This window comes from Chaetodon auriga, chromosome 12 (genome assembly GCF_051107435.1).
Source record: "Chaetodon auriga isolate fChaAug3 chromosome 12, fChaAug3.hap1, whole genome shotgun sequence".
Classification (NCBI taxonomy): Eukaryota; Metazoa; Chordata; class Actinopteri; order Chaetodontiformes; family Chaetodontidae; genus Chaetodon; species Chaetodon auriga.
In genome coordinates this window covers 3,723,836-3,736,521 of record NC_135085.1, presented here as the reverse complement: position 1 = coordinate 3,736,521, position 12,686 = coordinate 3,723,836, and the positions used below count along the sequence as shown (strand labels likewise).

General features: G+C 40.7%; 1 protein-coding gene across 1 annotated transcript; it reads left to right on the top strand.

Annotated features, from left to right (window-relative positions):
- The first annotated feature begins 910 nt into the window (after positions 1 to 910).
- On the top strand, positions 911 to 12,131 carry rnf2 (ring finger protein 2). The gene is made up of 9 exons (XM_076745240.1): positions 911 to 967; positions 3,964 to 4,060; positions 4,453 to 4,613; positions 6,493 to 6,575; positions 6,706 to 6,838; positions 6,932 to 7,031; positions 7,424 to 7,596; positions 8,314 to 8,503; positions 9,822 to 12,131. Exons 2-9 carry the CDS (start codon positions 3,974 to 3,976, stop codon positions 9,921 to 9,923), a joined length of 1,029 nt encoding a protein of 342 aa, XP_076601355.1. The 5' UTR covers positions 911 to 967; positions 3,964 to 3,973; the 3' UTR covers positions 9,924 to 12,131.
- The last annotated feature ends 555 nt before the right edge of the window (positions 12,132 to 12,686 follow it).

The following is a 12,686-nucleotide window of genomic DNA, read 5'->3' as shown; positions in this document are numbered from 1 at the left end:
CAGAGATTTCAATCTCCGAAAGGCACAATTTAATCCAAACATTTGATCCTTCATCTGTGAATGGCAGAGAGAGGAAAGAGGAAACCATATACTGTTTAAATGCATAGTGTTGTAACACTGATTGCACAGCATTTGCAACTGCCAATTTGTACAGTAATTAGGACCTGCTTTACACTGAAATATGGTCATTTAAATTGTGCAATAAGACCTAGACTTCCAATGGGCTTCTACATTGCCAAGTTTAGATGTCGTCTCACCTGCAAGTCAACAAATGAATAGCTTACTCTGTGGGTTCTCAGGACCTACAATAATAATGCATTTCCAATACATTTCGAACAATAAAGCTCTGATGTCTTCTCATGGTAAGAATGTAAAATTTCATCACAGTATTTACTAGATGGTCAGCGTGAATAGAGCTTGAATGAAGGAAGGCCCTGACTCAATATGTAGCCTAAAATGTTGGGAGGCCTATTCAACAAGCTTCCCTCTTTGCTATATGGTTTCTTCTATTTGATCAGCTAATTTCAGTAACAGAAACATCTTCTGATACATACTTTTGCCCATCTGACTCTTGGCTTCACATCAGGACCTGCCTGCTGTGTTTGGCACTGTTGAAAAAATGGGTTTGCATGGTTAAGCTTACATTTTACCTGTTTTCAGAACATGATCTATCATTGGTCATCATTGTTTTTTTTTTTTCTCAAATAATATTGTTTTATCTATCTATCTATCTATCTATCTATCTATCTATCTATCTATCTATCTATCTATCTCTTTGAAAGTTGTTTCAAAGATATGCTTAGTTGTTTTCAACTCACCATGCACCTCCATTTTTTCTTGATTCGGGACCCCAGGCCTGTCTGGCATAGCGCCTCAATTTCCCAGACTACATCGCTTCTTGTACATCCGCCATATTGCCTTCGCCTAAACGCGCTGGCTGGATCCGTTCGTACCCGCAACTGAAAATGTAAGTACAGAAACAATAATTTTTATTGCTGGCTCGGAATAATTTGATTTTAATTGTCTGTATTTGTCTATTATGACCGTCCACATACGAGCTTGCAACGCTTTAAATATTTGAAATAAGGTTCCCAAAGCATTTAGCTTACCTCTGAAGACTGGTGCGTCGGCTCTTTCTCTGTTGTTGTTTTTCCCTCTGTCACAGCTACAAATTACATTCACGACTCCCTCGCTGTATTTCAGATATTAGCTTTTTGTGTCGATAGCTGTAATGTGTGAATTCAAACGAAGGAACTGCCGGTTCTTCTTTGTCTTCTGCCGGCTACATACGTGCTATATCGTGTATTTTTTGCCTGTAATGTTAGCGTTACGAAGAATAGCTAGCTTCGGTGGTAGCAAGTTAGCATTAGCTGAACCCCACAGATTTGAAATCTGTCTGCGGTGTCTGTCCATTAAATACAATTAAATAGTAAGTCCCAATAAGATGGAATGAATCAAATGTCAAATGTATATTGTATAGCGACGCTGTGTCGTGCGCTAGCTAGCAAACCTAAAGTTATACAAAAGCCAACAGCTGTAGAGAACATGTATCTAATTTAAGTCAGTAATTATAACCCATTGGGCTTTGTTAATTGACATGAATAGATGATTGCGATACAGAGAATGTATAATATGTAGTTAAGATCCCAAGTACCGTGTCTCCGTTGCTGAGATTTTGTTTTTCTTGACATTTTTGAAGCTTCTGAGTAAAGATCAATTTGCCTGCAACCACACAGTGTGTTTGATATGGACCACCCCCACTTTCACCTCGTCTGTCACATGTATGGCAGCATGGCCGCACAATTTGAGTCTCAGTCTGAGCGCAGATTCGACATGTTAACAATGAGGTTTCTAGGCTTGTCTTTTACGAAGGCTATTAGGAAGGAATGTATCACAAGTAGTCTGCCAGGCACAGTACCCACTGTGGGTTACCCCTGGTTGACTTAAAGATATTTTGGTCATGAATTCAATCTATGCACCACCCAAAGGTCTCAGGTGGCATTGACAGGATGCAAACACAGTTCTTTGACAATTGACCTGAATTGAGATACTTGGATGATTCAAGACACACGCGATTCCCAATTATCCAAACTCTGTTATTTGGAAAATGAACTTCACTCAGCAGCTCTGTTCTCTTTTTCTCGTCAACTGGGACACAAAATCCATATTTATTCCAGGGTAGTGACAAATATCTTGTGTAGGGATTTCACTTCTAGATTGATAATGCTGCAACATTGTTAAGAAACTCGTGAATTCATGTCTTTAATAAGGGTAAAGTCCCCAGTCTCTCAAATATTGCTGTCTCTTGGCATTTATTTACTTGTAGAAATCTCAAATATTCCAGACCTAAAGAGGATAGACATGCTAACATAAATACACACATGTATCATGTATCATGTGATCCAGTGCAGTAGTCATGCATTTAATTCGAATGTCTCAACATTTTTGAGTAGCTTGCTAGGAAACGTTTGTGGCAGCAAGAGCATCTCCTCCGGTGATTTAACTATTCTTTTTCTTTTCCCATGATTAATAAACAAAAACAAACAAAAACAACCAATTGCAATAACATATTTCAGTATTTTTTGTAAGGCTTACATCTAGGAAAATAAAAATGCATGATAAAGTAGTCTTACTCAACAAGAAGAACATGAAATATGTGTAGGATACAAATGCTGAAGGACAGCAGTGTAAAACGAAGGTGCTCTCATCGTCTTTAGAGTCCTCTCAGTCGCTATGTGTAGTATCCATCTCTGAAATAAGAAGTTCCCCAGGCAGCTTCTGCGATTTTTTTTTTCTTAATTAAATGTGAATTACCACTGTTTTGTTAAGATTTACAATTCCTTAAATGTGTCATTAAGATACAGTTCGTCACCAATGGGGTTAGCTTGAAAGTGAATTTTAAATATACTGTAAGTACCATTGAAAATCAAATCTGAATGAGAAGTAAAAAAAACTTTTTTTCTATTAATTTGTAAAGTTTGTCAAATTGTATTTATTTCACAGCATGTTAATTTAAGCATCTGTCCACACAAATGTGGTACAACGTATGTTTTGTAGCAGCTAAAGCTTTCTGACCTAATATCACCAGCTGGAGAAATGGATTGAATTGTCCCTCCAGGTTAAACTCTTGTTTGTCTTTTTCATCAAAGACATGCATGGTACAATGTTATAGAATGGAAGCTGCTGTGTTGTTCAAGTTTAATTTCAGAAGTTTCTTTGTCTATGAAATGCACAAGATAAAGCAAATGAGAGGAATATTATTGAAATAAGTGACAACTGAAGTAAAATTTAGAAACATTTAAGTCTCATTTATTAAAAGAAGGCAACTCGACACAATGGTTTTTACATCAAACCAGTGCTCATGCCTTTCAGATATTAATTTAATTAGATTATTGAGGTGCAGCTAAACTCAGAAGGCAGGTGGGGTTATCCATTAATTGGATGGTTGGTGGTTCCATCCCTCCTTAGCGGTTGAGCTCTCCTCATGGGATTTTTGGCCCTCCTTGTACTCAACTGAGTGCTTCTGCTTGAAGTGGTGAAATAAGTTTGTTGTATTGCTCCTTTTGTTCTAGGTTTCTTGCACCTCGTACATGTTACTGTGGTTTGTTGTTCCTCTGATCTTTTGTAACCAAACCACTTCCACACCTCTGAAGTCGCTCCCCTTTTTGGAGCCAACTCCTCCACCTTTGGACCTACTTTCTCTTTCAGCCTTGCTGTCCGTAATGGCATGATGTCATTACATCATCATAAGTCACAATGTTGCCATTAACATGAATGTTTTAAATCATATTAAAAATTAGACAGATATTATCCTGAATGATATCATATGGCATACCCATTGCAGAGAAGCGCTAAAAGTGCAGCACATTTATTTGCAGCCAAGTATTTTCACTAGTAATCATCACCAGATCGTCATGACATCCCAGATTTCCAAGAAAATCTAATTTTGTTTTTGTGTTTCAGTGTTGCAGTGATGACTCAGACAGTTCAGACCAACGGGGTTCAACCCCTCAGCAAGACCTGGGAGCTGAGTCTGTATGAGCTACAGAGAACACCACAGGTAACAATTCATACCATATCACTTCATTTCTAAAAGTCTCTTATCAAAATCATTTTGCTTATGTTTTTTTTTTTAAACAAATTTGTATCAATCACAGAACATGTTGATGTTTGCATCTGGCAGACATATGCATATCTAAAGCACATAATCAGTTCATATCATTACACAGCTATGAGCTACAGTTAGCTCCCCCGTGCTCCTGAAAATAGAAAACCAAGATGTGCAATATCTAAAATGATGACTATTCCGTTGCTGTGGTTATGAGATTTTTAGGACATTAATAGATGAATCAGACCTATGAGCTGTATCTGTATCAGTCATGTACAACTCCTCAGATAGATGTATCTTCATGTGTACTAAAAGTCATCACGATCTGTTTCATACTTGCACAGGAGGCTATAACAGATGGACTGGAGATAGCAGTGTCGCCCAGGTCCTTGCACAGCGAACTTATGTGTCCTATCTGTCTGGACATGTTGAAGAACACAATGACAACCAAAGAATGTCTGCACCGCTTCTGCGCTGATTGTATCATCACAGCTTTGAGATCCGGGTGAGTTTTACCAGGGAGTCGAAAGCAGAAGAGCCCCTTCTTCCAATGCAGTGCTACTCAGGTTTCTGATATGAGCTGTAAGATGATGGTGATATATATGTATGTCTTAAAGCAATACGTGCAAGCCCAAATGTACATTGAAAGTATTGTTGAACCCTTTAATTGTTCATCAAAGTTAAAGCAATTTCATTGTAAATGGAGGGAGATTCAATCCACAGTCCTGTTTTTGTGTAAATTGTTAGCTGTATGGGAAACAAGTGACTTTTACACAGAACGAGAACTGTGGATTTTGTCCATCATAACTTGCATTTAAATTAATTTGGAAAGGAATCTCTTCACGGCCAGTATTGACAGCAGGAACAATTTGAGTGACTACTAACAGTTTCAATGTAGTGCTTATGGGCACATTAGTATTGGAATAAAATGCGAAGCTATTCTTTGAATGATATGTTCAGGCCTACAAAATGTCATTCTTAAAATCAGATACTGTGACCTACTCTGCCCAGCCTACAAGCTATTGCCATTGACCATAAACTCTAAAAGGTTGCTGAGTAAATGCCAAAGAAGACGTTTGCGTAGATCAGTTATGCATTGTCTTGCTAGTTGTTAGAAGTCAGGGTTTGACATTCACCATGGCCCGATGGCTCATGGCCACTGACAGTTACCCTGTGGCCAAAAAATACCCCATGCATGTGGCTGCCTGTGATCACAAAATTTTATTTGGTCTCTCTTGAAAATGAGACTGCACGTCTCAATGAGATTCAGCAATCTACGAAAATGGCGAATAGTGCTGTTCACTGGCAGACTATGAAAAAACAAACAAAAAAGAAATTTGCATTTTGCTAAAAAGGGTTATAGTTGGAAGTATGTATTATGTTTTTTTGTTTTTTTTTTAACTGCTTTTTATACATTTGTTTTTGCTGACATCACTGGCTGATCACTGGCTGTATGAGGCATGGTATTGAACCCGGTATGAATGGGGACGCGGAGCTAAGACCCTAGTATTGATGTAGAGAGCTCAGAGCTCAGCCCTGACACATAGGCTCGTTACTGTTCAATGTCTTTTTATTTACAAGAGTGTCATGGTTAAGGCTGTGTGAAGTTCTTTAAATTATCTTCTCTGTATCGTCTTTACTAAATTTTTTACATCTGGGCCACCAAAAATGTACTTTGGCCACCAAATATAGGGGCTTGGTGGTCCATATGGCCAGTGCTTATTTAGTCCTGTCCCTGTAACTTAAGGTCCACATCTGATAGTTAAAAGTTAAACAAATAAACAAGAAAAAACATGACGTGTGCTTATGGTTCGGCATCACTGCCTGCCCTCATGAATCCAGATTTAATCTTGATAATGCTCAGGGTCATATTACCGCACCACACACTTTGGAGCTTTTACTGGCACAGGTTTGTCTCAATTTTTGGTTTCGAAATCCAATTAGTCTTTTGTCTCTGCATCTGAGGGAAAATTAACTTCTAACAGAGGCAAAACAGGTTTATCTCTACCTGATGTGTCGCAATTGGTGCTGGTCATTGAATTTATGCATTTGAGTTTCATGGTTTTCATTTCTGTGAGTTCTTAAACATGTCAGAATATAAAAATCAGTAGCCTTGCAAATAACCACCAAAAAGCCCACTCGATGATGCTCTGTGGCCCACCAGTGCCGGTAGAGCAGCCGCTCTCAACCAGTGGGCTGTGGCCTGGTAACACATGAAGCCTGAAGCACCAGTGAATACTCTGCTTTGGCTCTTATTTAGTTTTTCCAAAGTTCAGACAGAAGACAGAAATTCTGCATCTGACGTTAATAAGAGGATTCCACAATGTTGTATTGGCACTATCAGTTGATGATGATGAAAATGTCTGTCCTCCCTGTCTTCACAGTAATAAAGAGTGTCCTACCTGTCGTAAGAAGCTGGTGTCCAAGAGGTCGCTGCGTCCAGACCCTAATTTTGATGCCCTGATTAGTAAGTAACCACACAGGGGTTCAGGATGGTTTCATTACTACATAAAAAATCTCGACTACCTGTAAGTGTTCACAAGATGCTGTGTAAAAATTCCTAGAATTTTGTTTCATGTTAATTTATTCCATTTCAGGCAAGATTTATCCCAGCCGTGACGAGTATGAAGCACACCAGGAGAGAGTGTTGGCCCGTATTAGCAAACACAACAACCAGCAAGCCCTGTCCCACAGCATAGAGGAGGGGCTGAAGATACAGGCTATGACCAGGTAAACACCGCAACCTCAGCACACACAAATAATGCAAATACACTTAAAGCATTTTGTGCTCTAATAAGTTTCATTTGCATTTGTTTTTGTCAGACTGCAGCGTGGTAAGAGACACACAGTGGAGAATGGCAGTGGAGCAGAGGACAATGGAGACTCCTCCCACTGTAGCAACGCTTCTGTCCACAGCAACCAGGTATGTGATGATGTTTAAAACATTATCAGACATGTATGCATGTTGTGTTGCAATCACTAACTTTGATATTAAAGTCCACTAGTCAACTTACAAGTCTTAGGGACACTGCTGGGAATCAGTCATAATGACGAGTGAAAATATTTAGTCATACCGGGTGTAATGTTTGATTGTGGAGCCCAGTTAGTGTTTGGTTGTGCTAGATCCGTGTAATGATGAGATTTGAGTAATTGTAGAGAAGCACCCTGCTTTTCAGTTATGGTGAAACATGTTAATCAGTGGCACAATTGCAAAGCTACAGGATGTGGAGACAAGTGTACTTGCAATAGCGCACTTCTCTTCCAGGTGTGTTTTGTCATCATACAAATTCTGTGTATTTGACCATTTTCCCCCAGGAGGCAGGCCCAAGCATTAAGCGCACCAAGACAAGCGATGACAGCGGTTTGGACATGGATAACGCTGCTGAGAACGGGGGCGGGGACTCTGTGATTGATGGTGGTGCCAGTGAAATAGAACTGGTGTTCAGGCCACATCCCACCCTGATGGAGAAGGATGACGGGCACAACAGGTAGTGTCACCCACATGCAGCTCAAATTCAGCCTCATACTGCTCTTACCGATAAGAAACAGGAGAGGAGTAAACTGCTTTTGGTTGTTGTGGGAAAACCAAGGGACAGAGGACATATTAAATATCAAATAACAGAGGTCTGCCCACTGTCTTGTAGCTATTGGTATCGTTTAGATTTCTTCTTCCGGTACCAATAAAGAATTTATGCTTATGAAAATATACCCTAACTAGATATTAACTTGTTTACATAATAAACCAACCCAACTACAGTAGTCCCACCTGTGCACAACAGGTAAACAGTTCTAGTATTATGGGTAAAATACAGCCAAACTAGAAAACTGGTGTTTTGGTCATGTTTAATGATGGCTATACTAAAAGTGATAAGTAAGAGAGAGTAGCTGCATTTTGAAACCAATGTGGGAATATTTGTTTGATAAAGGTGCACAGAAAGGAGCCGTTCTACTGCTGCTGTGTGTTAGAAGGGCTGTTGTTGTGTTTGAACATTTGTGAGACAAGAAGGAACCATCCCTGCAACATAATCCCAAAACAAGATGTCTTCAAACATTACCCAGTGATGCTGCATTACCTAAACTCTCCCTGAATTTTCAAACAGTACATGTTGGACTAATGAAATCAGTGTTGAGCACCCAAACACATCCATGTACTCATCACCTGTGCCCACTTGCTCATTAATGCACATGCGTTCATGCACCTGCAGTGTGGAGTTTGTCCCTCGCTACATTAAGACATCCGGTAACGCCACAGTGGATCACCTGTCGAAGTACCTGGCTGTCAGACTGGCTCTGGAGGAGCTCAGAAGAAATGCAGAGGCCAGTCCTGTTAATGTGGAGGCAGCTTCAGAGAAACAGTACACCATCTACATACCTACTGCTGGAAACCAGTTCACTGTGAGTACACACACACACACACACACACACACACACACACACACACACACACACACAGAGTGATCAATACACCAAAAACAGCATTGCGCTCAAGGCTACACTTACCTTATCTGATTAGTGGCACATCTTTCTTATCTGGACTACTGGACATGGATGCAGTCCTGCATATTGTCCAATAGGCTGTGTTCACTGAAGGCTTTATGATATGGCACAGTAGGAGAGGTGCAGGTATGAGTCATAAAATAAATGATGGCCTAATTCCATGTAGCTACCTCAGTTTCAGGTGCTGGCTCACTGTCATGACTGACTGGGATGCTTGAATAGAACAGAGCCATCTTTAATGTTTTAGTAATAGCTGTGCTTTTCCTTCAACACACTTTTGAAAGACAAAAAATAAACATTAATACAATAATACCACATGTGTACCATTTAATTTATTCTTGACTTGCAGTTTCTTAACACTAAGTCCACTTTTGTGAGTTAGTCACTTATATGTACAGACCAGTGTTTCCCCTCACCCCTCCACTGCCTAACATGTCACAGGTGCAAAGATACTATACAATAATGTAATAATTAAAATCCATTTTATTTGTATAACACCTTTTTTATAAGAATTGCAGCTTGAAGTGCTTTACAACAAAAAAATCACATGCACCAAGTGCTTCACATAAAACAGACAGAATGGACATAAAAACAGGGATAGAAAATGAATGTAAAGTAAGATAGAGAATAAAACCTATGTGATAATAATACTAAATATATATAGATATAGATATAGATATAGATATAGATATACACACACACACACGTATTGGACAAAGGCTGCATCCCTGATTTTCTTTCAGCTGCTGCTGGAAACGTCCAACAACCAGCAGCAGATGATCACAGTGTTATTGAAGGCAAATTGTGAACAAGGTAGTTAGTAATGTAGCTTGGTCCTCGTCCATTAAGGGCTTTGTATATGAGGAGGAGGACCTTCAAATCAGTTCTAAATGGTCCGTCAGCTAAAACTGAACTAATGTGCGTTTTGATTGTGCTGAAGTCTCTGTGTGTTTTGCGGGAGGCCGGTGAATAGTGCATCACAGTAATCGAGTCGGCATGAAATAACAGTATGAATGAGTTTTCAGCATCTTTTTGATTTAGAAAAGGTCATACTTTGGCAATGTTATCCTGTAAGAAAGAAGAACTCTGCTCATACAGGTGAATGCTAAGGTAAAGACTTCAGGCCAACAGGGGCCATGAGGTTCATTATAGGCCGTCATGAGGCTCAGAGTGGGAAACCCTCGCAGATGTTTCAACTCTTCAACTCTCTCCACAGGTTCTGAACGGTTCCTTCTCCCTGGAGCTGGTCAGCGAAAAGTACTGGAAGGTGAACAAACCCATGGAGCTCTACTTTGCTCCCACTAAAGAACACAAGTAGTTACACATAAAAGCACATACACACACATACACATATACACATTCACACATTCACACATACATACACATACACCAGTAGGAAGTAAACACATGGACTTGGCCACATCTGCGCACACACAGAAAAGAGGAGAGGAATGTGTGTGTCTGAAGGAGATGAGAGGGGTTGGTAAAACCCTCAAAAGGACTCTTGTAAAAAGAAAAACCCTTGTTTTATATTCTCTGTCTCTTTCTCTGTGTCTTTCTATCTTTCCCTCCGTAGAAGGTAGCAGATCAGTACAGCAGCCATCAGGTGAGGCAGACAGAATTCTCTCAGACTCTCAAAGCCAGGGTCCTTGCACAGTCTGAACTAGCAATGAGCTACTGTCCAAGTAAACACTTTATGTTATACGATACTTCAGCAAAGGCCCCTCTCTGCTTCCTGATTTTGGTCTTTACATGACAGAAGTTACAGCTGTGAGAGGAACATGGGGAAATCTTTGGCTGCGTCTCCCAAATCATGGGTCCAGGTCTCAGTAGCTGTAGGCGTGTCCATCAACGCCTTCTTCTGTGCAGTTTGAAGTATGGCATGAGGAAAAGTTGATGGAAACGGCAACAGAAAAAAGACTTCTCGTTTGCACCAAAACGTTTTTACTTTTGCTTTTTTGGGAGATGGGAGATGGGAACACTTTTTCTGAATAAGTTCTGACATAACAAACATGAACTGACGTGACTGATCAGCTGTTTCTGCTCCGAGACAAGAAGAAGATGCTCTCCTGAAGACCTCTCAGTCCTCCTCTCATGGATGGCCAAGGCCACTGGCTTTGTTTCTTCTTCTCTGAGGTTTACTGCCACTTGATAACAGCTGGTTTTGTTTCTGGTTCACAAAGCCAATTATACTGTTTTTTAAAGTCATGCACAACCTGTACCACCAAATTCTGATAAAGTTCAAATTTCTCATTGTGAGTTTCACCAATCTGGTCCCAGTGAATTGATGTTTAGAGCCAACTTTAATTTCTGGATGTGGAAATGACCAACGGAGTCTGAGCAGCTTCAATATATTTGTTTAATATGTCTGAATTCATGAACCCTAAAATGTTTTTGGAATATCCAGTACTTAAAATGAGCTACTGGAGGCCTGAAGGGGAATTCAAACCACATGAATTCAGGTGCTTTTCACAGTAAAATGTTTCAATGAGTGCTTCTGGAGTCAGTGATGACTGAATTTCAGTCAGATACGGAGGCTTTGGAGAAAGCACCTGTTAATGTGTTGTGAAGTGTGTGTGTAAACACTGAGGAACCTGATGTCTGACCAGCAGCAGTGTCAGCATGTCCAGTGGCATCTCTTTAGTGATATGAAGCGACAAAGATCGAGGCAGGTGAATTGTTTTTGTTAGTTTTTTTTCTGATAATGTTCCGAGTGTTCTTCTCCCCACATGTCTCTGTAGGCTTTTAAATAAAACTAGAGAATGTTGAAGGTTTGAATGGCTCAAATCTGTCAAACTGACTCACCGTAACTGAGAAGAAGGGTGAGCACCAAACGAATGGAGCCCGTGCTTCCAGTGTGAACTCATGATAATGATGCAGCTGCACCATCTTACTTTAGTTTGGACGACACGGGTGGGGTTTTACCGCAGACTGTCAGAGTGCGAGGGGAGCCCTGCTTTGTGAGAGTGCCGTGGCTGCTGTTTTGATCTGTTGCCTGTAGGATCAAACTGTCCTCTGATATCTGTGGCTGCTCTCTATGGCTTGTCCTTTTATAAATGTCTTTTGTAACATGGAGAAGAAGGCGTGTGTGTGATTGGAGGCGGGTGGGGTGGGAGGGTATTTTTGCAGCAGCATAGACAGTCACACCGTTTAAGTATTCAGCATCTCCACAAACCTCCATTTGCAGTTTAATCACCACTGACTCACCAGTGGAAAGTGATTGTCACTGGGACATTTTCTCGCCATCACTTCTCAGATGTACAGAATGGACATGGACACACCACCCAAACTGTCTTCATCTGCTGCTCTGACGTTACGTGACAGAGCACACGAGGGTACGTTTGTCTTTACTGTGTTTCTGTGTGAGGACAGACACATGGTGTGTGTGACGCATCAGATCAATGTTTTCATACAAGGTGTTTCAGTCTCCATGTAGCTAACTGAGGGGTGTGACAGTTCCACGAGGACAGAAAGCCCACACCATTTGTGACAGTGTAAGAGTGTGAGAGCAAGAGTGAGCCAATGTGACGCCAAACATGTTTGGACCATACATGTCCTGTTGTTTTACCGCCTTGTGCTCTTCCACATCTGCTCTGGTACATTGTCATGCCCACATGCACCCGGCTGGACAAATCACAGCCATTACAGCCCTGCATTTTAAACATGATGCTCTTTTTATTTGGCCTTTCTGTGTGTGGGCAAGACCATGCAACACTCTGTGTGTTAGGAGAACACAAGGCTTTTTTTTTTTTTTTTTTTTTAACCATAGCAGAGAAATGTAACGTTTGCATGCGTGGAGCTCCTCACGGTCATGAGCAGTATTGCAAAGAGGACACGATAATGTCAATCGTGATCTGTAGGCACCGCCATGGCTGCCAGGAACGATCACTAGGGGACAAATACACTAATTATGAGTGACTGGAGGAATTGATGAGTGTGTTGGTGCATCAGTGTCTGAAATGAGGCCTCGGGAGCCCGAAGCAGTGAAGAATTCCTCAGTACAACCTGTCAGGGCTCCTGGTCACACCAAGGCCTGGTTTTCACTGCTATTACAAAACTTGGATGTTTTTAGGTTCGAAGC

Bases quoted from the DNA above. Each gene is read 5' to 3' on its own strand.
- rnf2 (XM_076745240.1), top strand. From the start codon at position 3,974: ATGACTCAGACAGTTCAGACCAACGGGGTTCAACCCCTCAGCAAGACC. The intron at 4,061-4,452 runs GTAACAATTCAT...ATACTTGCACAG, and splicing joins AGCTACAGAGAACACCACAG to GAGGCTATAACAGATGGACT. The intron at 8,504-9,821 runs GTGAGTACACAC...CTCTCTCCACAG, and splicing joins CTGCTGGAAACCAGTTCACT to GTTCTGAACGGTTCCTTCTC.